Source organism: Nelumbo lutea, chromosome 3 (assembly GCF_056320005.1).
Source record: "Nelumbo lutea isolate HS-2025 chromosome 3, American lotus-T2T, whole genome shotgun sequence".
NCBI lineage: Eukaryota > Viridiplantae > Streptophyta > Magnoliopsida > Proteales > Nelumbonaceae > Nelumbo > Nelumbo lutea.
Window position 1 is genome coordinate 11,192,399 of NC_142686.1, and position 27,101 is coordinate 11,219,499.

At 37.6% G+C, this 27,101-nt stretch overlaps 2 protein-coding genes and 1 pseudogene across 2 annotated transcripts; 2 read left to right on the forward strand and 1 right to left on the reverse strand.

Annotated features, from left to right (window-relative positions):
- The first annotated feature begins 983 nt into the window (after positions 1-983).
- LOC148862919 (nucleobase-ascorbate transporter 6-like) lies at positions 984-8,231 on the forward strand. The gene is made up of 14 exons (XM_088975718.1): positions 984-2,252; positions 2,770-2,867; positions 2,961-3,137; positions 3,234-3,334; positions 3,716-3,791; positions 4,003-4,062; positions 4,237-4,418; positions 5,412-5,508; positions 6,136-6,222; positions 6,884-6,942; positions 7,036-7,127; positions 7,217-7,294; positions 7,394-7,554; positions 7,691-8,231. Exons 1-14 carry the CDS (start codon positions 2,132-2,134, stop codon positions 7,904-7,906), a joined length of 1,605 nt encoding a protein of 534 aa, XP_088831844.1. The 5' UTR covers positions 984-2,131; the 3' UTR covers positions 7,907-8,231.
- Positions 8,232-11,588: 3,357 nt separating this feature from the next.
- On the reverse strand, positions 11,589-24,245 carry LOC148862920 (ATP-dependent DNA helicase homolog MER3-like; the record flags this gene model as incomplete). Its single annotated transcript, XM_088974809.1, is given in 14 exon segments — positions 11,589-11,947; positions 12,043-12,092; positions 12,225-12,296; positions 12,877-12,928; positions 13,049-13,205; positions 13,389-13,601; positions 13,728-13,749; positions 13,933-13,970; positions 22,866-22,912; positions 23,018-23,054; positions 23,186-23,423; positions 23,514-23,603; positions 23,605-23,676; positions 24,048-24,245. Coding segments are annotated over 14 exon segments (1,428 nt in total), but the record flags the coding sequence as incomplete, so codon positions are not given.
- Positions 24,246-24,966: 721 nt separating this feature from the next.
- LOC148862921 (granule-bound starch synthase 2, chloroplastic/amyloplastic pseudogene) lies at positions 24,967-25,567 on the forward strand (annotated as a pseudogene).
- The last annotated feature ends 1,534 nt before the right edge of the window (positions 25,568-27,101 follow it).

A 27,101-nucleotide genomic window follows, 5' to 3' on the forward strand; every position in this document is an offset into this window, starting at 1 on the left:
AAATAGTCTATTTCTAAAGGTAAAATAGTAAACTTCACAATTTCAGATGTTGGAGAATTGTTCAAACTCAAATGATCTTATCTTTTTCATAACCTCCATAAAGCATAGAACCATTTCTACTTCTTTTCAGATTTCTAAACCTAAATAATAACTTTTTAACTATTCAAACATCAGACTTCAAATTTATGAAACGCCACCTTTAGTCTTCATTAACTTCTTTTTATACATGTTGGGGTTCAACTATAGTTACCAATAATACATAGAGTTCACTTAGCGTGCCCCTAAAACATCTTACAACACATCTCAATGTGCATTGGAAACATCTTCTAAATTTGTCATTAGGAGATATTCTCAATACACAGCCGGGATTGGTTGCGAGGCGTGGGGTGCAGATGTAAACACATGATACCGAAAAAAATTATAATCAATGGAAAGATGTCATAAAAGTGGTAACCAATTAGACGATATATATTGGTGTTTTAAAAATTAAAAATTGAACCAAACACGGTGCCTCCAACTCTTTGAAAGAAGTAGATTTTAAGAAGTTAGCAAGACCATCTCAATATGACAACTGAGCACACACTTGTGTCCTCTAAAAACTTTGCTACACATGCAGTGTGTAAACCATGACCCAATTAGGAGGTTGAACAGATCAACGGTTTAATCGCTTGGGGCAAATGGATTTTCACCAAATGATTTTTTTTTTCTGTCAATTTGTAGAGTTTAGAAAAGCTGAACCCATAAAAAGAGATTAGGAGACGGTTCAATCGGTTCGATCATGGGAGTCTAAGTCTAACAATGGGATGAAAACATTGATATTTTATTTCGAACCGTTGATCAAAGCCCTTAGGGTATAATTTCGGATTAAATAACCGGGGCCCATGTATTTATCAATGACGTGGGGCATTGTCATTGGTTCCACAGAATGCTAAACAGCTCGTACGTTCAGTTAATCTCATCTCGCATACCCCCTAAAATGTTCTACCAAGCAGGTTTCTGTTTGTCTCGTTCTGCTTTGTTGTTGTTGGGCTCTCTCCTGTAAATTTGTAATATAAAGATTTTAATTCTATACGAAAAAAAAGCTTTTTTTTTTTTACCATTTTTGAAACATTACTCGTTATTTAATGACTATTTTATTATTAGTAGTATTATTGACAAACGGGATTTCCTACTCAGAGGCTCAGAGCTCAGCTGCTCTTTATTTGTTACTTACAACCAACTCTGCAACAGTAAATTGAGTCTAACAGAATAGTTAGGAGACAGCGAGGAGGGAGGGAAGAAAAAAGTGTGTCGGTTGGGTTGTCGTTTTTTTTTTTTATATATTTTTCTTCAAAAATCAAAATCTTGATTGCACTTGAAAGGAGTGTGAAAACTACCCTTTATCCTCTCTGTCTCGGTGTGAAACAGAACAGAGCTCTTACATCTTTTCTTTTTTCATTTGTTTTATTTTAATGTATCAGTTCCGAGTATTTATTTTTGAGAAAATAAAAAATTCGAGCTTATGAATTGTAAGATTGCTGAAGGCGACGGTTTTGATGCTTATATCTTTTATCTTTATGCACAGTGAAAGCAAAGGAAATTAAAACTTAATTATTAATTCATTTTTTAATGATTATAATTAGAAATTCCTTAGGTTGAAGGGAGGTAATTTTGGTTTCTTTCTCGCTTTTGGTCATTTCTCTCGCCTTTTCTCACTCTATTCTCTCGGTTTCTGGAGTAAGTTTTAGGCTGTAAAACCTTTTTTGCATCTTTTCCTCTCTTCTTTTTTCGGTGAACTTCAAGACGGTGTTGTTGCAGGGGTTTTTAACTCCAATGCCTGCCATTTGATATTTTTCCTCTTGATTGTTCTCCGGTTCCTTTGTTTTCTTCTTTAGGTGTCTGAGTTTCCGTTTGCATTTCAGTCTTTCCTTCTCTCTACTCTGGTAAACTTTTAGCTTTAAGTTGGTTTATGTAGGAGTGGTAACTAAGAAGAGAATGAGATTTATGGGTGCTATCTATTTGCCTTTCTTTGTCGGCCTCTGAGAGATTTGGGCTTTGGGTTGTCTTGATATTTAGCTTTTGTAGTGTGTGGAGGTTGATTGCTCGTTATTTATAGAGGAAGAGAAGAAGAAGAAGGGGAGGAGGATAAATCATGGCTGGAGGTGGTGGTGGAGGAGCGGCGCCGCCGCCGAAACAGGACGAGTTGCATCCACATCCGGTGAAGGATCAGCTGCCGAATATTTCTTACTGTATCACAAGTCCGCCTCCGTGGCGTGAGTCTCTCCCCCCTTGTGTAGTTATGTTGTTATTTTCTTCTTTTTTGATAAAACTTCTACTAATCTTGTACTTTCCGCACTGTATGATACTGGTATCTTTTTCATTTTTGTTTTCTTTGGTAATGTATATCGTTGCTGCTAGCCTGAGACTCATATCTGCTTTTCTTTTGTCATGTTTTGTAACTTTTGTTTATGGTTGGATTGGTACCTGATGTATTTTCCATTTATGGTTGATTATTTTGGTCTCTTTACTTACTATTGTTGGCTATCTGTAAAGTTTAGTGGCTCCTTTGCCTTTTCCTGGTTTACTTCTTCTTGTTCTGTGTTGGAATCACATATTGTATTTGTTTCATCTCGATGAATTTTCTTATGTTTATAGGATTTACATTGATTCGGATATTTTTTTTTTTTTGGGGGGGGGGGGGGGGGAGTTGAATTCTGCTACTCTTGTGTTAGTTTTAGTTCTGGAGAACCTTTTTTTCTATTATTTACATTCTTTAGTATTCTAATACAGCCGAAGCCATCCTCCTTGGTTTCCAACATTACCTTGTTATGCTGGGCACAACAGTTATCATTCCCACTGCTCTTGTTCCGCAGATGGGTGGAGGAAATGTAAGCTCACGCATACATATCTACAAAATAATTTTCTTGGTGTTTTCTACAGGTTTTTCTAATCTTTGCTATCTGCACTATTGTTGTTCTTAGGAGGAGAAAGCAAAGGTGATTCAGACACTGCTTTTTGTTGCTGGTTTGAACACACTTGCCCAAACATTGTTTGGGACCCGATTACCTGCTGTCATTGGGGGATCTTATACCTTTGTGGTACCGACCATTTCAATAATTTTGGCAGGTCGATATAGTGGTATTGTGGATCCCCATGAGGTATTATGATTCCACTACCACTTTAGTATGTCAAACTGTCAACATTTATGTATATTTTGTTCTAACCATGGGATCTGTCTTCCAATGCTGCTGCAGAAATTTGAGCGGATCATGAGGGGAATCCAAGGGGCCCTTATTGTTGCATCAACACTTCAGATTGTTATTGGTTTCAGTGGTCTTTGGCGTAATATCACAAGGTTACTCTAGGGTATTAGAATTTAGAAGATATAAATGTTGTTTTAATGCTGACCATATGACTTAATTGGGCCTTTTATGTGTTAATGGTGCAATGCACTGAACTTGAAGGTGTATGTTTATCATTCAAACCACAATTCCTTTTGGTTTAGTGGTGCATTGCACTGAAGAAGTTGCTCCAAGTCAGCATGGGTCCCATGGCTTTTCATGACAATTTTTGCACCGACTCATCCAATATCTTCTGTAGTCAACTAAATTTTGTCTCCAAAAGATAGGCATAAAACAACTGAATTTCAAATACTTGCTTGTCACTGCAAAATTCCATTAGAGCTTCTGAAATTTATGTTTGTTAATCTCATAATTGTCTTATTTTGTTTGCCCAGGTTCATAAGTCCACTTTCAGCTGTACCTTTGGTAGCTTTAGCTGGATTTGGTCTCTACGAGCTTGGTTTTCCTGGGGTAAGCATTTTGGAAGAACTTTAGAACTGGAATAAAGGAGAGTTAAAAATGATTCCTTTCATGCCAATGTTCATACCATGTCTTGTATTTTCACTCTTTCCAGAAAAATGATGTTTCACCTTAGCTTATGATGTTTCTAAATTACTATTTTTAAGCTCACCTTCATCGGTACGAAATGGCCTTTAATGATCATTATTTCCTTGATCTTTAGGTTGCTAAATGCGTGGAGATTGGTCTGCCACAACTCATCCTGCTAGTAGTATTCTCACAGGTATTATCCTTGGATTTTCCTTATTAGAAACTTGTAGCAATTGTAGTCGTATCATGTAGCAACTTGCCAGTTTTACTTATTTGGTGCAAAGTTCAAACTGATTACTAATGCTTCATTTTCTCCCTGGAGGATTCTTTTACATAAATAGCATTAATGTTCAATGCTTATTTGCAGTATATACCCCATGTGATTCGCACGAGGCATGTTTTCGATCGCTTTGCTGTTATTTTCTCAGTTATAATTGTGTGGGTGTACGCTCACCTCCTCACTGTAGGTGGGGCCTATAAGAATGCACCACCAAAGACTCAATCTAGTTGTCGCACTGATCGTTCAGGGCTTGTGGAATCTGCTCCATGGTAAGACTTTCAGTAATATCACCATTTTGTAGTCATTATATTTAGTTTTCCTGTATAGTGTTTGCATGCCATGAAAACTGGATGCTACTTCTCTGGGTTTGGATTAAGATAACTGGTTAGCTTTGTTTGTAATTCCTTGTCATCAACCAGTGGTATACTTGAAACTGTATGCACCATAGCATATGTTAGTAAATAATGTAACAACTATTGATTAATCAAAACAGGATGGGAGCGTTATTTTGGATTGCTACTTGGTTTATTTATGCAGTTTGCATATCGAAACCACATGGTATGATTCTTTGAAAAAGTGGTTATGTATTGTATCAATGAGAAAAACTCTGCTTCTATTTCACAATAATTGCCTAAGTGATTCTCAGAATCAGCTTCTTCAATGTTATTAAGGTAGATGTGTTCCACGTATGTATGTCTATCTACACCATGGTTTTCAAAACCGGACCGGACTGGATGATCGGACCGTAAAAAGTGGGAACTGGTCTGTTTCCCCCCCAAAACCGTTGATTTTGGTCAGTGAACCGCTGAACCGGGCAGTTAACCGTTCAAATGGTTTTGACTGTTTTTTATTTTTTTGAACTTTTTTATTTTTTGTCAGAACGGGCCAAGTGTTCGGTTCGAAACGGTCGGACCGTTCAACCCAGTAACCGGACCCCTGACCGGTTCGGTTTTAAAAACCATGATCTACATGGACATTTCTCTTGACATTACTAGTGTTTCATGTATTCTTGGCAAGCTTTTGGTTCTCTTTAGTCCTTGTCCATTTTAGTTGTTGCTTTATCATGGAAAATTGCGTGCACATTTTATTGCTAGATCTATAAAAGTTAAAAAGAAATGCTTTGTTTATCCAATGCTTAGGCAGTATAAATTATTGATGTTTTAGTTTACACAATAATCATGTGGTGGCAGCTATAGCAATAAATTCATATAAATGTGTACAAATTGTTATTTGGATGTGATTTATGTGGTTTACAAATGCAGGATAAGAGTTCCATACCCATTCCAGTGGGGAGCACCTACATTTGATGCAGGAGAAGCATTTGCCATGATGATGGCTTCATTTGTGGCCCTTGTCGAGGTCTACTTTTCTCAACAATGATTATAATCATGTGGTGTCTTGAGAATTTTAATTTATCTCCCGCTTTTTATTTTGGTTGGAACTCTTCTACCTCCCTATCATTTTTAAGTTCATTTTGCATTCATTTTAGAAAGGAGAAAATGTTCTTTTCAACAATAAATAACAAAGCCACATGGACAATATCATGAAAAGTTTAAGATTCTCTCAAACATTGGCAATGTGGCTCTTTCATCAAGTGTAAAGTGAGCATTCCCTTCTTTCTAGACGGAGCAGAATTTCTTTTTAATTATTTTCCTGGTTCCCTTGCCTATGTTACATCATTAAGTTGATAAAAAGGAAACAATTGTTCTACATGACATTCACCCTCACCCTTTAGATTTCCCACATTTTCAACAGAAAAATACACATTAGGTTTCCTCTGGCTTGCAAGTAACTACAGCTTGTTGGGTTAGCTGGGACATGCTCCAATGTGGGTATTGTAATATGTGCTGCAAATGCACAATAAGTTGTTATCTAATAGTTTGTCAGATATAATAAATTATTATTTAATCTTTACTGATTAAAAAAATATTATTTGGTCTTTTCAGCGTTTGTTAGTTGCTTACAAATAATTTGTTATCGATGCAGTCAACTGGTACTTTCATTGCAGTGTCAAGGTATGCAAGTGCAACTCCTTTACCACCTTCTATTCTCAGCCGTGGAGTTGGCTGGCAGGTAATAATGGTTAAAAGTGTACATCTTGCCCTAAAAAATGCTTATAGGTGTCATGTCCATCTATTTCTTTATAGTACATATAAACTCAGCAGGATTTGAGACACAGTATTTTTCCCTGCTTTGCAAGAACAGGATGGTGGGTTTTAATCCAGGCATTACATCCCTCATCCCTGTACCCCTGCCCCCAACTTCAGAGAGGGAGAGAAGAAATACACAAATAAACAAGTTAATAAAAGCTGGGATGTGAAGTATTGATAAAAAAAGCAGGATGTAAAGAACATGAAGCATCTAGTAGAACAGATCCAGTGAAACTTTTTCCCTATACCTTTCATATGAGCAGTTCATTCATTAATCTTGTCAGTTGCCATTCCCAAATAATCATACTAGTAAATCCTTCATCAAACTGGAACAATCTGTATATAATATCCAGATGGCAAGTAAATCTTTTCATTGATATTAGGAGATTTCATGCATTGTCTGTAACAATAAAATAGGCTATAATCAATCAAAGAGGTTTTCACTGATTGTGCTGCTTGTGGTGATGTGTACAATATCAGAAGGCAACATGAACTTCCATGGTGCATGGTGCAGCCAATCGTTCATGATTTAACTATAGTTGGATATTGTACTTGTTGGCTGAGTTGGTTTCTTTCTGATTCAGGGCGTAGGAATTCTCTTCTCTGGCATATTTGGAACTGTAAATGGATCTTCTGTGTCTCCGTAAGATTTGAGGAAAACTTTTGTGCTTTATGAGCGTTGTACTTTTTATATAAAGTTTTCTGACAGACATGAGGAATCCACCGTCTTCTGCAGTGAGAATGCTGGTTTGTTAGCTTTGACACGTGTTGGTAGCAGAAGGGTGATCCAAATATCGGCTGGATTTATGCTATTCTTTTCAGTGCTTGGTGAGTTAGAGTTGGCCTTGCACTCGCAAATAATCATCATTTTCTGCAATTTTATAAGTGTTTGAGTTCTGACAGCAGGTTCTATGTAGGAAAATTTGGAGCAGTGTTTGCTTCAATTCCTGCACCAATCATTGCAGCCTTCTATTGTGTGTTCTTTGCTTATGTGGGTACGTTGTGTTGAGAAAACTTGGCACCCTTTGTTCTCATGGGATAAATTTGTTTAGACGAGATTAACTAATGTCATGGTTATATTTTGTCATGAGCAGGTTCAGTAGGTTTAAGCTTCCTACAGTTCTGCAATCTCAACAGCTTTAGAACGAAGTTCATATTAGGTTTTTCTGTTTTCTTGGGTTTGTCGGTGCCTCAATACTTCAACGAGTACACGGCAGTAAATGGTTATGGCCCAGTTCACACAGGAGCTAGATGGGTATGGCAGAACATAGAAACACCTCAACTTATGTCTCTTAATCTGAAATCAGTTAATTGATTCACATGCCGGCTTGGGACTTGGTACTTGGTAGTTGGTAGTGGATCCACTTAACAAAATGTGCCTCATTTTGCAGTTCAACGACATGATTAATGTGCCCTTCTCATCGGAAGCATTTGTAGCGGGGTTGTTGGCATTGTTCTTGGACATCACAATGCACAAAGACAGTTCAACCAGGAAGGACAGGGGGCTGCATTGGTGGGACAAATTCCGGTCCTTCAAGACGGATACAAGAAGTGAGGAATTCTATTCCCTGCCCTTTAACCTCAACAAGTTCTTCCCTTCGGTGTGATCTCTGGGACTGGTGAATGGGTGATTGGTCCTATTTATCTCTTCTTCTGCCCAATATCTATTGGGGGAGAGACCGAGAGAGGGTGGAGGCTGGGGGATTGGTGGACTATTTATCTCTTCTTCTACCTTCCATTTTTCCTTTTCTTTATATTGGTCAAGTGGTAAGCGGAAATGGTGTAAGTGTAACGATCCGGCCATTTTAGTATTACAGCATGCATCAGAATAAATTTGTTAATCTTATTATTTCTAATTCCCTGTAAATCCAAATGGGTGAAATGAACTTTGTTAAGTTTGAACTCTGGAGTAGGGAAACAAGTTTAGCTCTACCTACCACTCTCGGTTTTGTATTTTGTTCTGTATGGGGCATGTTATTGTCAATTTGCCATGCGCCCATGGCTACTGCCACTCTTTTGATACTTGATCCACATCCACATGCGATTTTTTTTTTTTTTTTTAAATTAACATGGGAAGTCCGTAACGAGTCTTGTTTGGTCATGCGAAAATGTATATAAAGTAGGATCTCTTGAAGGTTTAACTGGGAGGTATCATTGTCAGAGAGAAAGAGAGAGAGAGAGAGAGCGCATATATTCTTACCCTGGACGCGCATTAATTGAGCCTTATCTGTCGAGTGTCGACGGTAGGCTGGTCTGGAGTGGATCTGATCTCTGAGTTCTGAACTTTGAAGTAATAAAATAAAATACTACTGAATTACTGGTACATGTGTTTGATGTATCTACCCTCGACTTTACCTAACAACTTATACCCTCTTTGACTGCCAACCATTACTGGTAAAGTTATAGTTTTATTTTTCTGTTTGGTAATAATTTATACAAGCACACTTATTTATGAACGTATGTGGTGAAAATAATCGTTCCTGCCCATGTTTATCGTAGCCATACATGGAGAACATCTCATTCTCTGCATAGTGCATAGTATTATGCAGGGGAGGTGTTTCTAATTCACGGGGGTAGTGTGTTGTGGGAGGACGTGGGTAGATCCAAACTCTTATTGGAGTTCAGATTTCCTGCCCATGTTTATCACAACTACATATGGAGAATATCTCATTCTATGCATAGTATTATGTATGGGGAGATGTTCCCAATTCATGGGGGGTAGTGTGGTGTGGGTAGACGTGGGCAGGATTGGAGTCCGGATCTCCTGTCCACGAGAATTCTGCCCATGTTTATCGCAGCCACACATGGAGAACTTCTCATCCTCTGTATAGTATTATGCAGGGGGAGATGTTCCCAATTCATGGGGGTAGTGTGTTGTGGGTAGACATGGGCATGGTTCTCGTGGATAGGAGATCCGAACTCTTTTTATTGTTCAGTCCACTTCAGAAATCTTAACCCCACCGTAGAGGTGGGATGAATCATGACTGTGGATGGATGCCAAATTTACCGGCAGGATGTAGTTTATACTTTATAGGGGGTCTACTAATAGACTAGGAGAGGGCTGTAATTTCAGATTTCTGAGTGGAGTGCAGTCTACTTATCCCTAGAATAATAATTTTTTTACCAAAAAAGGGTAGAATGAAACATTAAATGCTAGGTGAAAGTCAAGGGAGTTGTTAGTATTTGACCAAAACTCGTAGGGACCAGTCACATTGTATTTTGGTCTATGTGGAACTAGGAGAAATTAAGAATGGCATTGCCATCCTCACTTGTTTCCAAGGTTCAAAGTATCAACAGGTATCAGCTGATACGTATCGTTTCGAGACCTTTCCGATATGCTTTTACAGTGGGTGTATCAAAGTTTTGACCGGTTCAAGGGTGGAGCCATAAAACGGCCCCTCTGAACCAATTTCAAAAAAAAAAGTATCAATATTACCCCATACGCCCCTACCAGCATATTGATATTTTGAACCTTGCCTGATTCAGGATGACTGGATAAGGATGAGGCCAGTCATGAGTCATGACCACGAGTAACAACTATCAAATGAGTTACTGGTAATTAAATTAGGAATAAATAATTTTGTAAAAAGGAAGATTCATCTTCATGCTATTACAAACATGAAACAGTGGATACTGGATGGACATCGATTGCTCAAGTCCACCAGCTTTATATAATTGAAATTTCCGATGTTTTGTCTTCTTCACAGATGGGGGCAATTCAGTCCCCTGACTGACAGAATCACATTCAAATATGCTTTACGTATTTTACATTCTTTAATTATTTATTTGGCTCTAACCCCAACCTTGGCTTTTGGGGGGCACCCAGCTATCCAAATCCTAAACTTGAATCCGGGGTTTTGGTATGAATGTGTTTACTTTCTGATTTGGATGAGATTAGTTTAAGCATGTCCCCATTCCCCGGTTAAGGAATTTCCTTTTTACAACGTCTGTATCACTTGCTACCCAAGAAAGCTTTCTGCTTTCCCTTGTCCAAGGGATTTTGTTCATACTGCTACCAAGTACCAACCAAAGGCCAGTGTTTATTTGATGGATAAGTTTATTTTATAAAATTAAATTCAAAAGATAAAAGAGCTAGAAAATGAAATATGGTTATATCTTTTACATTTTCTTATCAATCAGGTGTAGGTGTAGTCCATCAATCTTCTCGCTAAGAGCTCAAATGCTTCGCTCTACTGTTCAACATCAACGAAAATTTGAGTCCGAGGCCATAGCTTGTCATCTAGAGGACAAATCTAATTGTGCCAAAATGTTAGGTATCACTCTTCTAATTATATACAGCGAGTAAAGCCCGACTGAGGACAAATGCAAAACAACAACAAAAGAAGGTTAAGCAAACTGGACATTAAATCATCTATAAAAATTACCTGGACCTCCACCAATATCCGAAAGGAAGGGAAAGGAAACTAATGGGGGTGTTTGATACTGTGCTGTTCATCACAGAATGGGGCGTTTGGTTTCATGTGGACCGTTCCTGCCCACAAAATAGCATGGACAACAGGACAAGGACAAACCACATTTCTGTTTATCGGCAACCGCATTTTACCATGGATGGGCCACACCATGGCGTGGACAGTTTGTGAGAAGGATTTCAGTGTAATGCATTTGTGTTGCACCAGTCCAATCACCCTCATTTTTGTGATCTTTTAACATATTTTTATTTATAATTAAATTTGTTTTTAAATTATTTATTGCTGAAGATAATATTATCATAATTTTTCTAAACACTGAACCATTTTTAATTATTTTTATCACCATTTTTATCCATCAAAGTGGTTTTATACTATTACATAAATTCACATAATATACATTTTATCTTCTAATAATTGACATTAATGACAAATATATTTATTTTATATTTATTTATCCATTATTATTTCAAATTATTTTTGGATTAAATTATGATTTTTTATTCATAATTGATGATGTGCGTTTTGGTAGCTCCCGGCTGCCAGGTGACTCGATGCCTAGCTGAACAATCCCTAACTGGAATGTGAATGTGAAGTGCATCTTCCATACTACAGCTTTCAGGAGCTTCTATAATGTGTTTCATTGTGTCAAATTTCAGATAGTATTTTGCCATCAGCTTTCCAGGTTCTGAATTAGTGAAAACAAAGAATGGCAAAAAGCTCAGATAAAAAATTAATGACATTATTATAAATCATGAAAATAATGACCGTACTATTATAAGCTCAAGATACCTAGCGGCTTCAAGAGAAAACCATATTCATCTGTCATGTCTTGACAGCTCATTAATATTCTTCACACATATCTCTATAAATTTGTATGAAATTAATCAATTTGGCAAAATACAAAAAAAAAAAAAAAAGCCAAGAACTTTTAAGAGAGTATACAAGGTTACCATGCATGTGCTTCTCTAGACGTTCACTGGGAATCCCTTTCTTAACAGCATAATTCTCAGGGTTCTAATATACAGCAGAGCATAAGATACATGCTTGGACAGGGAAAGAATACCCATGTGAAATCTTTAAAATGATTCCAATGAACACATGCCTTTTTCATTCACATACAAATAGGAATACTTCATCCACTCAATGGCCCGAGTTATGTCAGAGATAGTTAGCTGAACTATTTCTGCAATTAGATGCTCCGTGATACATGATAGCAATCTATTTTGAACACAATAACATTACATCAATAATATTAACATGACACAAAGCCCCAGCCACCAAGCATATCCAGGAAAATAAAGCCAAGGGCATACCGAGATTCTACCATTTCACACCCATTCAAGAGATTCTCATACAAATAAACCTGAAATTAAAAATAAGGATTCATAGAGTGAAGCAAAGGGGTTGTATATAGAAACAAGGATTAACTTTAAGAAAAATAAGACCAATTTTGAAGAAAATGTCTTAACTACAAAGAATAGAGTGAACAAATTACTGTTTCTCTCCTTGTCATTATTATAACCATGCCAGTATCCTCGAATGGTGGGCGACCTGCCCTTCCACACATCTGCAGGTTCCAAATAGTTGATTCATCTTTAAAAGAAGGATTAATTGTGCAAGAATACCAAGGAATGCATGTATATATTTTGTGTATTAGTTCTTAAAGGCTCTTATACATGTTCCATGTATTTTTCAAATCCTATGGAACAATTCTTTCAATACTTTGTTATTGATGGGCTGTTCCATCTGGCACCTCTGTGGCCTTTCTCTGATGTTCTGAGGAATGCATTTCCTTCATTAATTCAAATTTTACCATTTCTCAAAATAAAATTATATGCAAGAAATTCCATTCTGACAGTGCTGGACTCCACTTGCATCTATATTCCATTTATACGTTCATGTAAATAACAAAGCACAGACTATACGGAAAAACTAAATATATAAGATGCAGGATATATTACAAAAAGGAATTAACCATAGCTATCAGTTGCTTAGTCAAAGAGAAAGACTTACATGAATACATTGGACCAAATAATTTTATCTTATTTCCAAATTTTAGGAATGGATATGCAAGGAGTTCCACTATATTCCTAATGCAAGGAAAGAAATCTATTTTAACTGAACCCGAAGACTGTGATATGGCATACCTGTAGTATCATGGACCTATCATATTCCACATAAAGGCCTTTCTCCTTGTTGCTGAACAAGGGAAAAAATTTTTTAGTGTCTAAACATGATGTCACTTATGGTACTCTTTGATCATTATAATTCAGAAGAATTAAACTCCAAATATGAATAGAGTTCAACACTTTGACTTACTAGTATTGTGTTGATTTAATGACTACTGTATATGCTGGTAAGTTTATCCCATGTGCTAGAGTATTTGTAGTGCACAGAATTTGAAGATCACCACTAAGAAAAAGACCTTCAATTCGGTTGCGATCTTTTAAGCAAAGTCCACCATTGTGATAACTAACTGCAACAACAACTAGCTAATAAGAAGAAGAACAAGATAAAATATTATAAAGCCCATTTCCAAGTGTTATCAGTAGATACTCCAGGATCAAGCAGCTAGCCTAAGATGACAAAGAAAATTAGATAAAAGAAAACATGATTGAAAAGAGAAAGGACAATATTGAATAGTAAGCCAAGAACATACCACCATAAAGAATACATGATTGAAGTTGCTTGTCACTGCATGCTAGAGAAGCTTCTCTTAGCCTCTCCTGTTGTTCTTTGTATTTTATGAATGGATTTGAATGGCCTAAGTCCATTGCCATCTGAGAGAGACGGAGTGCAGCTTCTTGTGCTCCTTTTCTGGTGGAGCAGAAAATCAAGGCAGATTTTCCTCTTGAGTGTTGCATAAGAATGTCTTCAAACCAAATCTCAGCATCAGATTATTTTCAAACATTTTAAGATGAAAGTAAGAGAGTGTAAAAAGAGGTAAAAGAGGGGAGATTGGATCTACATTACAGTAAGATATGTGATCCCTGCTTACCAAAAATGAAGTTTTGAAGACGCTGAACAATGAACCCAGGGATCATCCAATCAGAATTTCAATTTTCCATTTATGACTAAGAATCTACATAGTACTTGGAAGTAGAAATCAAAGAATTATTTTTGATAAATGAAAATAGGGTTTAAGAGGATCCAAAACACTGAATATAGAAAGCAAAACAAACCAACCTAAGGTAACCAAATACCTTTTCAAATAAGAAGTCATTCTTGGTAGGAGCATAACCTACAAGTTTAATTCACTAAACAAATTAGACACAAGCACAGCATATATCAATAAATAGAGAAAGCCTAACGCCCTGTTTGGATAGACTTTTACAAAGTACTTTTGAAAATACGAAAGTACAAAAAGCACTACATATCATTTAGATTGCATACTTTGTACTTATGCTTTCATACTTTTTAAAAGCACGAAGTTAGCTTTTATTACTTAATGCTTTTGGCAAAATTGTGCTTCCATTTTCGTGTGAACGGTGGTCACATGTGACCACCCTTAGATAAAACCCCTCGACTGAAGACTCTTCCTTTGACTGTCGTCTTCAAGCCACGGCCCTACCTCCTGCTGTTCAACTTGCTCTGTCGCCACCTATCTCTGATCACCAACCACCAGGAATTGTTGCTGGAAGCATGGTCAATTGTCGCCACTACTACTTTGCTGGAATCGCCATTAACAGCCGAAAACTTGCAGGAAGTAGATAGGTTTATAGGGGGCACCAGAGTGTTGAAAAAGGAAGAGCAAGAGAAACAGCCTGAAGAGGTTTTCAGTCCAAATTCTACTATCAGGACAAGAAGGGCCCAGGAAAACTGAACGGAGTAAATAAAAAAAGATCATCTGCCAATACCACTTCTGAGTCCCTCAAACCTCTCCTTAGTCCCAGATCCCAAAAGTCCTCAGAGAAACGAAAGGAAGAAATAACTTGAAACTTTTTCTAAGGGAATAGATGATTGGTAAACCATCCTTGATGGGAGAGTCCCCGGTCCAAGTGTCCTCCCAAAAGAGTACCTTATTACTTACGCAAGCATCATACCTTATGAAAGGTGAGAAAACAGGCAGTACACCAACAATGTCTTTCCATGGGGTAGAGCGAGAAGCCCTTGGGAAATCTCCACAACCATTTGCCTAGCAATGCTGTGCTTCTTAATCTATACTGCCAATCCCCAACCCCTCTTTGTCTTTCTTTCTAGACACCACTTCCCACTTTACCCTATGATCCTTTTTAGAATCACTAGGTTCCCAAAGAAAATCTCTCATTATTTTTTCAATCTGGTCCGCAATCTTAACAGGCATTTTGAAGGTAGACAAAAAGTACACAAGCAGGTTTGTTAGTTGTTATGCAGGAGAGAAGAATGAAAGAAGAGAGAAAAGAGAGAGAAGAAGAGAGAAGAGAGAACTGAGAGCAAAAAGATTACTGTTGGCAGCGCAGCTTTTTAATATATATACTAGGGTGACAACAATTAAAATAAAAAAGGAGCAAAAGTACAATAGTACCCCTGCAGTACTATATATAGGAAAAAATAAGAGTTGATAACACTCCCCCTCAAGTTGGGACATAGATGTCAATCATGCCCAACTTGTCACATAAACCATGATGTCTTGAGTGGTGTAATCCTTTTGTAAAGATGTCTGCAAGTTGATCCTCAGAGCTAACATAGGGAGTACACACTTCTCCTATGATAACTTTCACTCTGATAAAATGCTTGTCGACTTCGATGTGTTTAGTTCTATTATGTAGCACAGGGTTAGCAGCAATGTTTATGGCTGCTTTGTTATCACAAAATAGGGTCATAAGTCTGTCCACTGGAAAACCCAACTCACTCAACAGATTCTTTATCCACATAATTTCAGCCACTCCATGAGTCATTGCTTGATATTCAGCTTCAGCACTAGATCTAGCCACCACACTTTGCTTTTTGCTTCTCCAGGTAACTAGATTTCCTCCTATGAAGGTACAGTAGCCACTAGTTGACTTTCTGTCATTTAGGGATCATGCCCAATCTACATCAGTATACACTTCAACTTTCAAGTGCTTGTGCCTTTGAAACAACAAGCCAGCACTTGGAAACCTTTTAAGGTATCGGAGGATTCTTTTTGCTGCTTCAAGATGAGTGGTCATAGGGGCATGCATGAACTGGCTAAGGACACCAACTGCATAAGCAATGTCTGGGCAGGTCATAGAAAGATATAGCAATCTCCCTATAAGTCTCTGAAACTGTTTCACATCCTTGGTAGGTTCACCTTGGCTGTCACCTAATTTATGGTTAGGATCAATGGGGGAATCAACTGGCTTCACTCCCATTTTTCTTGTATCCTAGAGTAAATCTAGGACATACTTCCTTTGGGAAACGAAGATACCCCTTTTTGAGCGGGCAAATTCAATTCCTAGGAAGTATCTTAGAGGAGCTAGATCCTTTACTTCAAACTGTGTGGCAAGAAAACTCCTCAACTTTTGGATTTCATCCTTCCAGTCGCCAATGATAATTATATCATCAGCATATACTATCAAAGTATCAATTTTACCTTCTCCTCTTTTCACAACAATGTGTGATCAGATTGACATTGCTTGTATCCTTTCTTCTGAACCGCTACATGGAATCTGTTGAACCAGACTCTCGGTGATTGTTTCAGCCCGTATAAAGACTTCTTCAACCTGCACACCTTTTGTTCATTGCCTTGAGCCTGAAAACCATGGGGTTGTATCATGTAAACTTCCTCTTCAAGGTCACCATTCAAGAAGGCATTCTTGATATCAAGCTAATGTAGATCCCAATCAAGGTTAGCAGCAAGAGAGAATAGAACTCTAATGGAGTTCATCTTGGCAACGGGTGCAAAAGTCTCTGCATAATCAACTCCGTACACTTGTGTAAACCCCTTTGCCACTAGACGAGCTTTATACCTCTCCACCGTGCCATCAGCCCTATGTTTGACTGTGAACACCCATTTACATCCAACCGGATCCTTTCCCTTAGGAAGATCTACAAGTTCCCATGTGCCATTTTTATGAAGGGCATTAATTCCTTCCTTTATAGCATCTGTCCATTCAAGTACTGAAAGAGCTTCTGCCACATTCTTAAGGATAGGGACACTGTCAATGGATGTGAGAAAGGCTCGAAAAGAGGGTGAAATGTTTTCATAGGAAACAAAGTGGGACACGGGGTGTTTAGTGGTGCACGATCTAACACCTTTCCTGTGAGCAATAGGAAGGTCAAGGTCATTAGCAACAGAGGTATCAATTGCAATGGGGTCAGGGACATCAATGGGAACCAAGATACCTGAGTGAGTATGATCCACCCCCGAAGATTTTAATGGCACTGGAGGTATAGCTTCTGGATTCTTCACAGCTCTTGAATTTGGTTGGTCTTTGTGACGACGGAAGAAGACACAAAAAGGAGGAGGATCAAGAAGAGGAGGGAGCCGAACCAGTTTCTCCTCATTCCTACTCTCCCCTTGAGGAGAAACAGGGAAAAAAGGCTCACTCTCAAAGAAAGAGACATCCATGGAAACATAGAATTTCCGAGAAATAGGATAAAAACAACAGTATCCCTTCTGAGTGAAGGAGTACCCCAGGAATATGCAAGGAATAGCACGAGGATCCAATTTCCCACGAGTGGGAGACAAATTTTGGACAAAGCAACGACACCCAAACACACGAGGAGGAATGGGAAGAAGGAGGGCCTTAGGAAAGAGAAGCTGATGTGGGGCTTTGTACTCTATCTAACGAGAGGGCATACGATTGATGAGGTAGGTAGCACAAAGGACAGCTTCAAGCCAAAAGCATTTTGGGACATTCATATAGAGTAGTAAACCCCGGGCCATTTCAAGGAGGTGTCAGTTCTTTCTTTCAGCAACACCATTTTGTTGTGGCATTCGAGCACAAGAGCTACGGTGAAGTGAACCACATGACACAAAAAATTCCGTGAGATCACTATGAAAATACTCTTTGGCATTATCTGACTAAAAAATTTGGATTTCAGTTTGAAATTGGGTGAAGACCATCTGCTGAAAATCTTGGATAATTTTTGGTACTTCATCCCTGGTTGGCATGGGATATACCCATGTATATCTAGAATAATCATCGATAATGGTAATAAAATAATTGTAACCACTCTCAAATGGTAAAGTAACAGGGCCCTACACATAAGAATGAACAATGTGAAAAGGAAATTCAGATTTATTATTTTTGAAAGAAAATGAGTTCTACACTGTTTACTCAATTGACAAGTTTGACAAGAGAAATCTGAAACGGACATTAACTTGAACAATTCTAGAAACACCACTTTCAAAGACTCAAAAGATAAATGACCAAGACGACAATGCCATAAATAAACTTGACTCTTATAGGACTGGCTCTTAGACTCTGTGACTTGAAAACCAGCCTTATTCTCCAGCATGTAAAGTCCATCAACCATACATCCTCTACCAATCGTCCTCCTCGAGGCCAGATCCTGGATCACACAATAAGGGAAAAAGGTCACTGAGCAGTTTAAGGAATTAGTAATACTACTAACAGAGAACAAATTAATGGGAAATTTCGGAACATGTAAAACATCAGAGAGGGTAAGGCCGAGAGGGAGAGAAATGGTTCCTTGACAAGCTATGGTAGTATATGATCCATCAGCAAGTCTCACCTTGTCTCTTCCAGAAAGAAGGTGATAGGTTTGAAAGTAAGAGGACGTACTAGTCATGTGTTTTGACGCTCCAAAATCAATGATCCAGGGAGTGTCAGGGTTATGAGAAGCAACATGGAAAGTTGTGGCAGAGTTACCTGATGTAGACGCGAATGAAGTTGAGGGAGGAGCATCCATCTGACGAATTGCTCTACCATAGAGCTCTAAATGGTCACAGAAGGAATTTATAATATCCTCCCTTGGGTCAGATCCAGATGAATGTGTCTGAGTCACAGTATGAATGGGGGGCTGATTCTCCTAAGTAGCCATGTTTGCCATAGTGTGTTTTCTTGTACCTTGCTGTCCTGACTTTTTATTCATATTTCAACCTTGCTTCTTATTCAGATCTTGAGCCCATTTCGGCTTCCCATGAAGATCCCAGCATGTGTCTCGGGTGTGTCGGGGTTCCTGGCGATGAGTACACCACAATTTGTCCTTGTCATCCATCTTTTTTTGAAGATCTACCTTCCTAGAAGTATTTCCCCCACCGGTAGTAATACTCCCTTTCGCTACCAACACAACTGCATCTCCTCCAGAACTGTTCATCAAATTCCTTCTGCTTTCTTCTGATTGTACAAGAGCATAAATTTCCTGAACTGATGGAAGATCCTTGCTACCTAGGATCTGGACTCTAATAGATTATTATGTAGGGTTTAAACCATGTAAGAAAGCAAACACTCTCTGTTGGGAGACGAGTTTTTTGTACAATTTTGCATCTACATCACACTTTCAATCCACACTCTGATAATGATCTAACTCCTTCCAGACAGAGGTCAAGTCTAAGTAGTACACGGATAGACACCTCTCTTCTTGTTTACAAGTAGACGATTTTGCCTGTAGTTGGTAGATTTTTGCATAGTGTCGCAGTTCCGAATATGTTGATTTTGCTTGTTCCCATATCTCATTTGCCGCTTCAGCCCACATGAATTTCCTTCTTATTTGAGGTTGCATAGATACTAAAAGCCAATACATGACCATGCTGTTTTCCTAGTTCCATCTGTCATATTCAGCACTCCCAGAATGTGGTTCTTTGATTCTCCCATTAATATAACCTATCTTTCCCCTTGCAGTGATGTACAGCTTGATCCCTCTTGACCACTCTAAATAATTTAAACCTTCAAGAGGGATAACAACCATGGGAAAGGATAGGTCCACACCCCCACTCATTCCATTCAGCATTGAGGAAACACTGGATGTAGCAGAATCTTCACCAGTCATGATTTCAGATTAAAAAACAACTCTTAAATGGAGTACACAGCCTTAAAGTGTTGTTACAGGTGCTGTTACAGCACTAACAGGTCATCCCTTGACTTACTAGTTCAACACTAGTGTTGCCACAGTGCATACAGGTCATCTCTTGACATACGCATCAACAGGACTACTGTTACAGCAGGTACTGGTCACTTTCTAACCTTCAGTTCACCATAAAAGCTGTTGTTGCAGCACACAAGAGGTACTGGTCACTTTCTGACTCACAGTTCACCATAAAAGCTACTGTTGCAGCACAAAAAAGGTCCTCACGACCTACAGTTTCACAAGGATCAATCGACCCCACAAAAAAGGAAAGAAAGAGGTGCTAATCACCTCACATCCAATCGGCAAACCTAGTACAGGTTCTGCCCTGGCACACGACCAGAAAAAAAAGGTAGGAGAGAAAGGTTATTTCAATGTGTGAGATCTTCAATCAGCTGAACAGCAGATGAGGGCGGCAGATCTAGAAATCTGGTGCAAAGAAGAAAAAAGACTGTTTGCTCGACTTCTCCTTTCAGATCTGGTTGTCCTGCTCTGATACCATATTATGCAGGAGAGAAGAATGAAAGAAGAGAGAAAAGAGAGAGAAGAAGAGAGAAGAGAGAACTGAGAGCAAAAAGATTACCGTTGGCGGTGCAGCTTTTTAATATATATACTAGGGCGACAACAACTAAAATAAAAAAGGAGCAAAAGTACAATAGTACCCCTGTGGTACTATACATAGGAAAAAATAACAGCTGTTAACATTAGTGTTGACTTAATTAAAGTGATTTTACCCCCTGAAGAAATGTAGTTTCTTTTCCATCCTGCTAACCTCTTAGAGAATCTCTCCAACATTGGGTACCAAAAACTTTCTAACCTCAGGTTCCCTCCAATGGTAAACCTACGTATTTTAGGGGCCAATCACTTATCTCACAACCTAGAGATCTAGCCAAAAATGCCACCTTTGCTTATTGTTTATTAACTCCAGCTACACAACTTTTAATCCAATTTACACTCAAGTTGAAGACCTTTTCAAAGTCCTCTACTAGAAACTTTAGGTTTCTCCTCTGGGTCTCCTTCACAAAATAGGATCAAATCATCAACAAATTGAAGGTGGGTAAAAATTATTTCCTCCCTCTATACTCTCCACCCTCTAACCAAGTTTATAGCATCAACTATAGAGATTTGAACACTCAAAACATCCACTATTAGAGTGAAAAGGAAAGGGGAGAGAGGGTCCTCTTGTCTTAGTCCTCTCTTTGTAGGGAAAAAAATCCCTGGCTACCCCATTAACCAAGATGGGGTAGTGGCAAGAAGAGATACAACCCTTAACCCAATTACACCACCTCTCTCCAAATCCTCTAACTCTCAACAGTTAAAGCAAAAATCCCCAATCCACCAAATCATAGGCCTTTTCCAAGTCTAGTTTGCAAATTAACCCCTTTTCTCTGTGTCTTTTTTCTATAATCCACACATTCATTGGCAATAAGGATCTGATCAATAATTTGTCTTCCTGACACAAACGCTCCTTGGTTTGGAGAAATCATAGATTGTAGCACCTTTTTGATTTTCTCTGCTAAAACCTTTGAGATTACCTTATACATACTACCACTTAGGCTTATGGGCCTAAAATCCTTTGGGTGACTTGCATTTGCCTTTTTAGGAATCAAAGCTATAAAAGCAACATTGACTCCTGAATTGATCTTACCTCTCTCAAAGAATTTAGAGAAAACCTCCATTAAGTCACCACCAATAATGTCCCAGCAATCTTGGTAAAAGGCCACCGTGAATCCATTTGGGCCTGGGGCTTTAGATCTTTCCATTGAAAACACAGCATTTTGTATTGCTTGGGTCTCAAAATTCTTTTTCTAGCTCAGCCATCAGATCTTTGTATTCCAATTGCCAATCAAAGTCAGGAATATCTTCTCTCTCTCTTCTTGGGCTATCATATATGGATTTAAAGTGATCCACAAAAGCTCTTGCTATTTCCTCCTTTCCTGTTATAGCTATGCACTCTACCTATTCGATCTCTGATCTGAAAGGAACCCACTTCATGTGTTTAATGGATTCCTTGATGTAGCTCTGTCAACGAACTGTTATTTCCCTGCTTTTTGACATTCCCATTACTGACTTAACAACTGAATCACATGATTGTTAATGTGCTTTAACCAAATAGGAAATGGTTCTTAGTTCTGTTCTGGAAAGTATACAAAATTTTTTACCCAAATGGTTTTCAAAGCAAAAATACCAAAGTAAAAGAATTTTATGTACCTTGTACTTTAGTACTATTAAAGTACAAAACTAGAAGTCTATCCAAACATAGCCGATGTTTGTATAGTACTATCAATAAGAATTTCAAGAGGGAAGAAACTAACAAAAGAAAGAAAAGGTAATTCCGTTTTAATTTTATCCTCACGATCGTTCATTTAAATTTAAATTAGAGTGGTAAATAGTTTTCAAAAGGCAGCAAGGTTCAGTCGTTCAGGACAATCATTCATTTAAACAAGGGAAAAAGGATCTCATACTGTAGTTGGTTGTCATGTCACATCAAAAGTCTGCCCACTAAATTAGGAGGAAGAAAGTACTGCAACTACAAAATTTACTTTTTTGTTACATCAAACTTTGAAATTAAATTATGTTGTAATAAATTCATATAAAAATCTAACAGAAATTGTGGATTTGTGTTTCAACAAATTGTCACAAAGAAATCATGGGGAAAGAACTGTAAGTACCTGATGGTTTTGAAATTCTCAATGCCTAGAAGAGAAAACATGTGAGATAGACTGCCCTATGGAGTATGGAGTCTACTTAGCCCTAGTTGTGTTGAAAATAACAAATGAAGAACTAATATGAACAAATTAATGCAAATGAGTAGTGGTTTTATTTTTTCAGTTTCTGAGACAAAAATCATTTTTCCAGTTAATCTATAAAGTGCATAACCTGGATATAAAATGAGTAATAGTTTAATAGTTCATCATGCCTGCCCATCAAATACATTTCAGACTTTGAGGGGTTAACATGAGGGATTTCAGATGAGGCTGCAACTGGAGTCCTTTTCCTTGATCCCAGTTGTGAGGTTCACACACCCTCTGAGACACTTCTTAGAACTAACTATAATCTTTTCTTATCATTGTAGCTTGTTGCAAATTATTAGTATAATGGAGCAACACCACTAAGCAGAAGCAAATTCTTTAGGAAGGAAAAGTAAAGGTTCTATGCATACCAAATACTTTGGTAGTCAATTTAACAGGCCTCATTTCTTCTCCAAATCTGCAAAGAGGTGTTAGAAGGATAAAATAAAAATTAAATGGGCTCTGCAGTGAAGAACCAAGAATTGTGATTAGTCAGCATGACAACGTCAAGATCAAAGAGTACCTTTTGATCCCATGCACTGGAACCATAAGCCATTCAGCTGCAGAGATCAATATGGGGCAAGAAACACTCAAAATGTATGAAGTTTTGATTATTTCAGATGAAGTAATACAATATACCCCATGCTATTTTTGTTACAAACACTTAAATTTTACCGAATATAAAATTTACCAAGGTCTTCAATATTTGGGATAGTGGCAGAAACAGCAAGGAAGCGAACATGGGCCAAAGGACTTGATTTCATTTCGGGGTTGCATGCAAGCATCTTTATTCTACTAACAATTGCTTCCAAAGCAGCACCACGTGTGTCACTTAACAAGTGAACTTCATCAATAAGCACAAGTGCTATATCACTGAAAAAGCTCAAGCCACCATCTCTTATACGGTACCGAGTCACTGCATCAAACTTCTGTGCAAATGATAAGCCATGCCGTAGCAGGACATAAAATTCAAGCAGATGACAAGTTAGTAAAAAAGGGCAAAATCCCCAATTATTTACCTCGGGAGTAGTTAGAATAATATCTGCTTCTTGTATATTTCTTATGTTATAAGAATCGCTGTCACCTGTAAGCTCCAAACAATTGACCCCCCCATGAACCAAGCTTCTGGTTCCAATCCCGGAGCTTCTCTTGTACCAAGGCCTGTGATGGAGCTATATAGATCTTTTTTTGCAACATTCAAGCAAATGAAAGAGGGTGTCAGTCTTTGTAAGGGAATATATTTTATCAATGAAATAAAATACCAGGCAGAAAGGCATAGATTTCCCCTCAAGCATGCACGTTCAAAGACTCAAGATGTAAACTGTTCTATGTCAATTAGAAGGTACTAAATACTAATCGAGATCGGTTATCAACATGTAATATGGATAAATGCACCAAAACTGGGATTTAGAGTTACCTTGAGAACATTTAGTTTAGACATGATCAGAATCAATAGAATAAAATATCAAGAACTCTTAAATGAAAAACTTGATTGAAAAAGGGCTTGATTATGGACGTTTGAGTCTTAAGGAATCTAGAGGTAGTTAACGTACTGTTTTGATAGTTCCCTTTATATGAATGAACTCTCCTTCCTTTGAGAGGGGCCTCAAAATGCACAGTTCAAATAAGACCGTTTTACCACTACCAGTTGGTGCTGAAATGACCATGTTTATGTCAGAGAGATAACATCTAGAGAAGCACTCACTCTGCAATGAATTAAAATATCTGCATGCAGAAGAAACAAACCCATATTAATTCAAACATTTGAATCTCTGTGAATTTCAATTCAACATGAGCATCTTGCATTTGCAGTAACCATTTGTTATCATAATGCAGCTGCAATGCTTCTCGATATCACCACATCTAAGAGTGATGCCAAATCAGTTCAAATTCAAGCCAAAATGAAATACATAGAATATTAATATTTTAAAGCTGGAACTGATGTTTTGCCAGAGCCAAGTTAGCAATTAAATTCTTACATAGTTATCATCTATTTAGCTTACACCATTAGCTATATATAATTGGTACTGACAAGAATACAAAGGACGAAAACCACATTTCAATTGGACAAATAATGCCATAGAAGTCTAAAGGGATCAGAATACGAAGGCGTTTCCTTGTGTTATAAAGTTTGGGCCCACCATAGATTTGGTTTCAAAGAAAATGCACCTAACCTATGTTATTTGAAATAAAAAGATTATTCAATTTTTATTATTATGCAGGAAATTCCCTTTAGTCCAAATACACATTTGCAAATGATTTTCAGAAAACAATACATGACCAAAATAACAGATTATTTGTATGATCCAATGTGAAGGTGATAAAATACAATTGATTGGGAATAGCACCTGAAACCAAAAGTTGAACGAAAAGGTGCAGGCAAATCTGACACAGACTTTAGATCATATGAATCAATAGTTGAGCTCATCTCTTCTAAGACTTCTTCTAAGACTGATGTTAACAAGAGACTAAATGAAGATCACTTTCACCAACCTAAATGGGATTGATGCAAACAAAGGGAACCCACAGTTAGATGCTTACCTGGAATCGGATGGCTACAACAATTACTCAGATTCCTCAGATTAGCAAGCCTCAATGCGAAGCAGCTCTACAAATGGAGCTTGGTCTTCCTCTTCAAGAGAATGTTCCTCTTATTAGGTCCATTGGCAGGCTTGACCATCAGAAGGGTGTTGATCTCGTTGCTGAGTCCATTCCTTGGATGGTGGACCAGGATGTGCAACTAGTCATGTTGGTCATTGGGAGACCTGACCGGGAACAACTTCTCAAACATTCTGAGCATCAACACCATGACAAAGTCAGGGGTTGGGTTGGTTTCTCTATGAAAATGGCCCATCGAATAACTATTGGTGCAGACATCCTACTCATGCCTTCTAGATTTGAGCCATGTGGACTAAACCAGCTTTATGGATTGAGCTACGGGGCAGTCCCTGTTGTTCCTACTGTTGGTGGACTAAGAGATAGTGTGCAGCCGTTTGACCCATTGGTAGAGTTCCAAGCCATGTATCTGGAATTCGAGCTTGAGGACAAGCTCATTGTCCAGGAGGGGGTGTAATATTATGAACACACCATCCGGCAGTGCACTGCGGCGCAGTCATAGGCAATAGGCCGCACAGCAGCAGGCACCGCCCTGACATATCGAATTTAAATCGGTCTGGTTCGGTTTTAATTCTGTTAACTCATCTGGTTAAAATATAAATATAGTTTATATTTATATTAATGATTGTTATTAAAATATAACAACATTTATAATTAAAATATATATTATATATTATTATTAATATAAATAGTAATGTTAATATATATATATATTAATGCTAATATTAATATGAATATTTATAATTAAAATATAAATATATGTGTATATTTGGTTAATTTGGTTTTCGGGTTGCATTCTTTTCTCAAACCAAACCAAAAATCGAAAACCGAGAATTTTAGAATCTTAAAAGCAAACCAAACTGAAAATTGAACTGAGTAAATAGCTATATAGGTGGGGCATTTATGTATTTTGGTATTAGGTGGAGAAAGAATGACACAAATGACCCCAACAACTATATAGCAACTAGTTTGAGGGCATTTTAGGTAAAGTGATAAAAAACTTTACAATGACCAAAATACTCCTCCCAACAACTAAAAAATGGTTAGGTTTTAGGGTATTTTGGGTAATTTAATTATTTTCAATTCCTATAAATAGCTCTATCCTCCACCATTCTCATCAATAGTTCTCATACTCTCTCAAGTCTTAATCTCTCAATCTCTCATACATTATTTGATTCTCTAATTCTTAACTTCATTGAAGTTTCAATAAGAAGAATGCTTGCTTAACAAATCAAATATCTCAAGTTAGCAATTTGGGAGGCTTTGACTCTTGGAATTGAAAGTCTTCAACCATTGAAATCAAGCTAAGATTCTGAACTGGCAATCCGGGTAAGTGTAATTAAATTAATTTTTGTTTTTTTCAGAATTAAAAGAATGATTGGCTTCTCCTGAAACCAATTCCCCAATGCATTCAATGTTGACAATATTCAATCGCAGCATGGTAGTGTTAACACCGATATGTATGCTATTGATATTGATGGAACTTCCACCCCTAGTACTGAGACTATGAGAAAGAAAAAGAATGCCACTAAGTTGATTAGTCGGGTTTGGAAAATATTTAAAGTATAAGAGGTTCAAGGGAAGGGAAAAAATAGTTGTTTTCTAAAAATGTATAAAAGAATTTACCTATTGTAGCAAGGGTGGTACTGGCCATTTGGGTGGACATTTGCTCACCCATGAGGAAGAAGAAGAATAAGGGAGAGAAACAATGCAAACACAAATTGGGCAGGGGGGGTTAGTACTTTTAAATATTCTCAATAAAAAATGAGACAAGAATTAACAAAATACATTGTGCATGCTGAAGATACTAAACTTGAAAAATAGTTATGTAATTCAGTAAATCCACAATTTAAAAAAGTTTCTAGGAATACTATTAGATTATATGCTTTAATTTTTTTTTATTTATATAAATAAAATTTAATTTATATGTTATAAAATTTTAATTCTAAAATGAAATTACTTCTGATATTTGGACTTCTAAATTTAACATA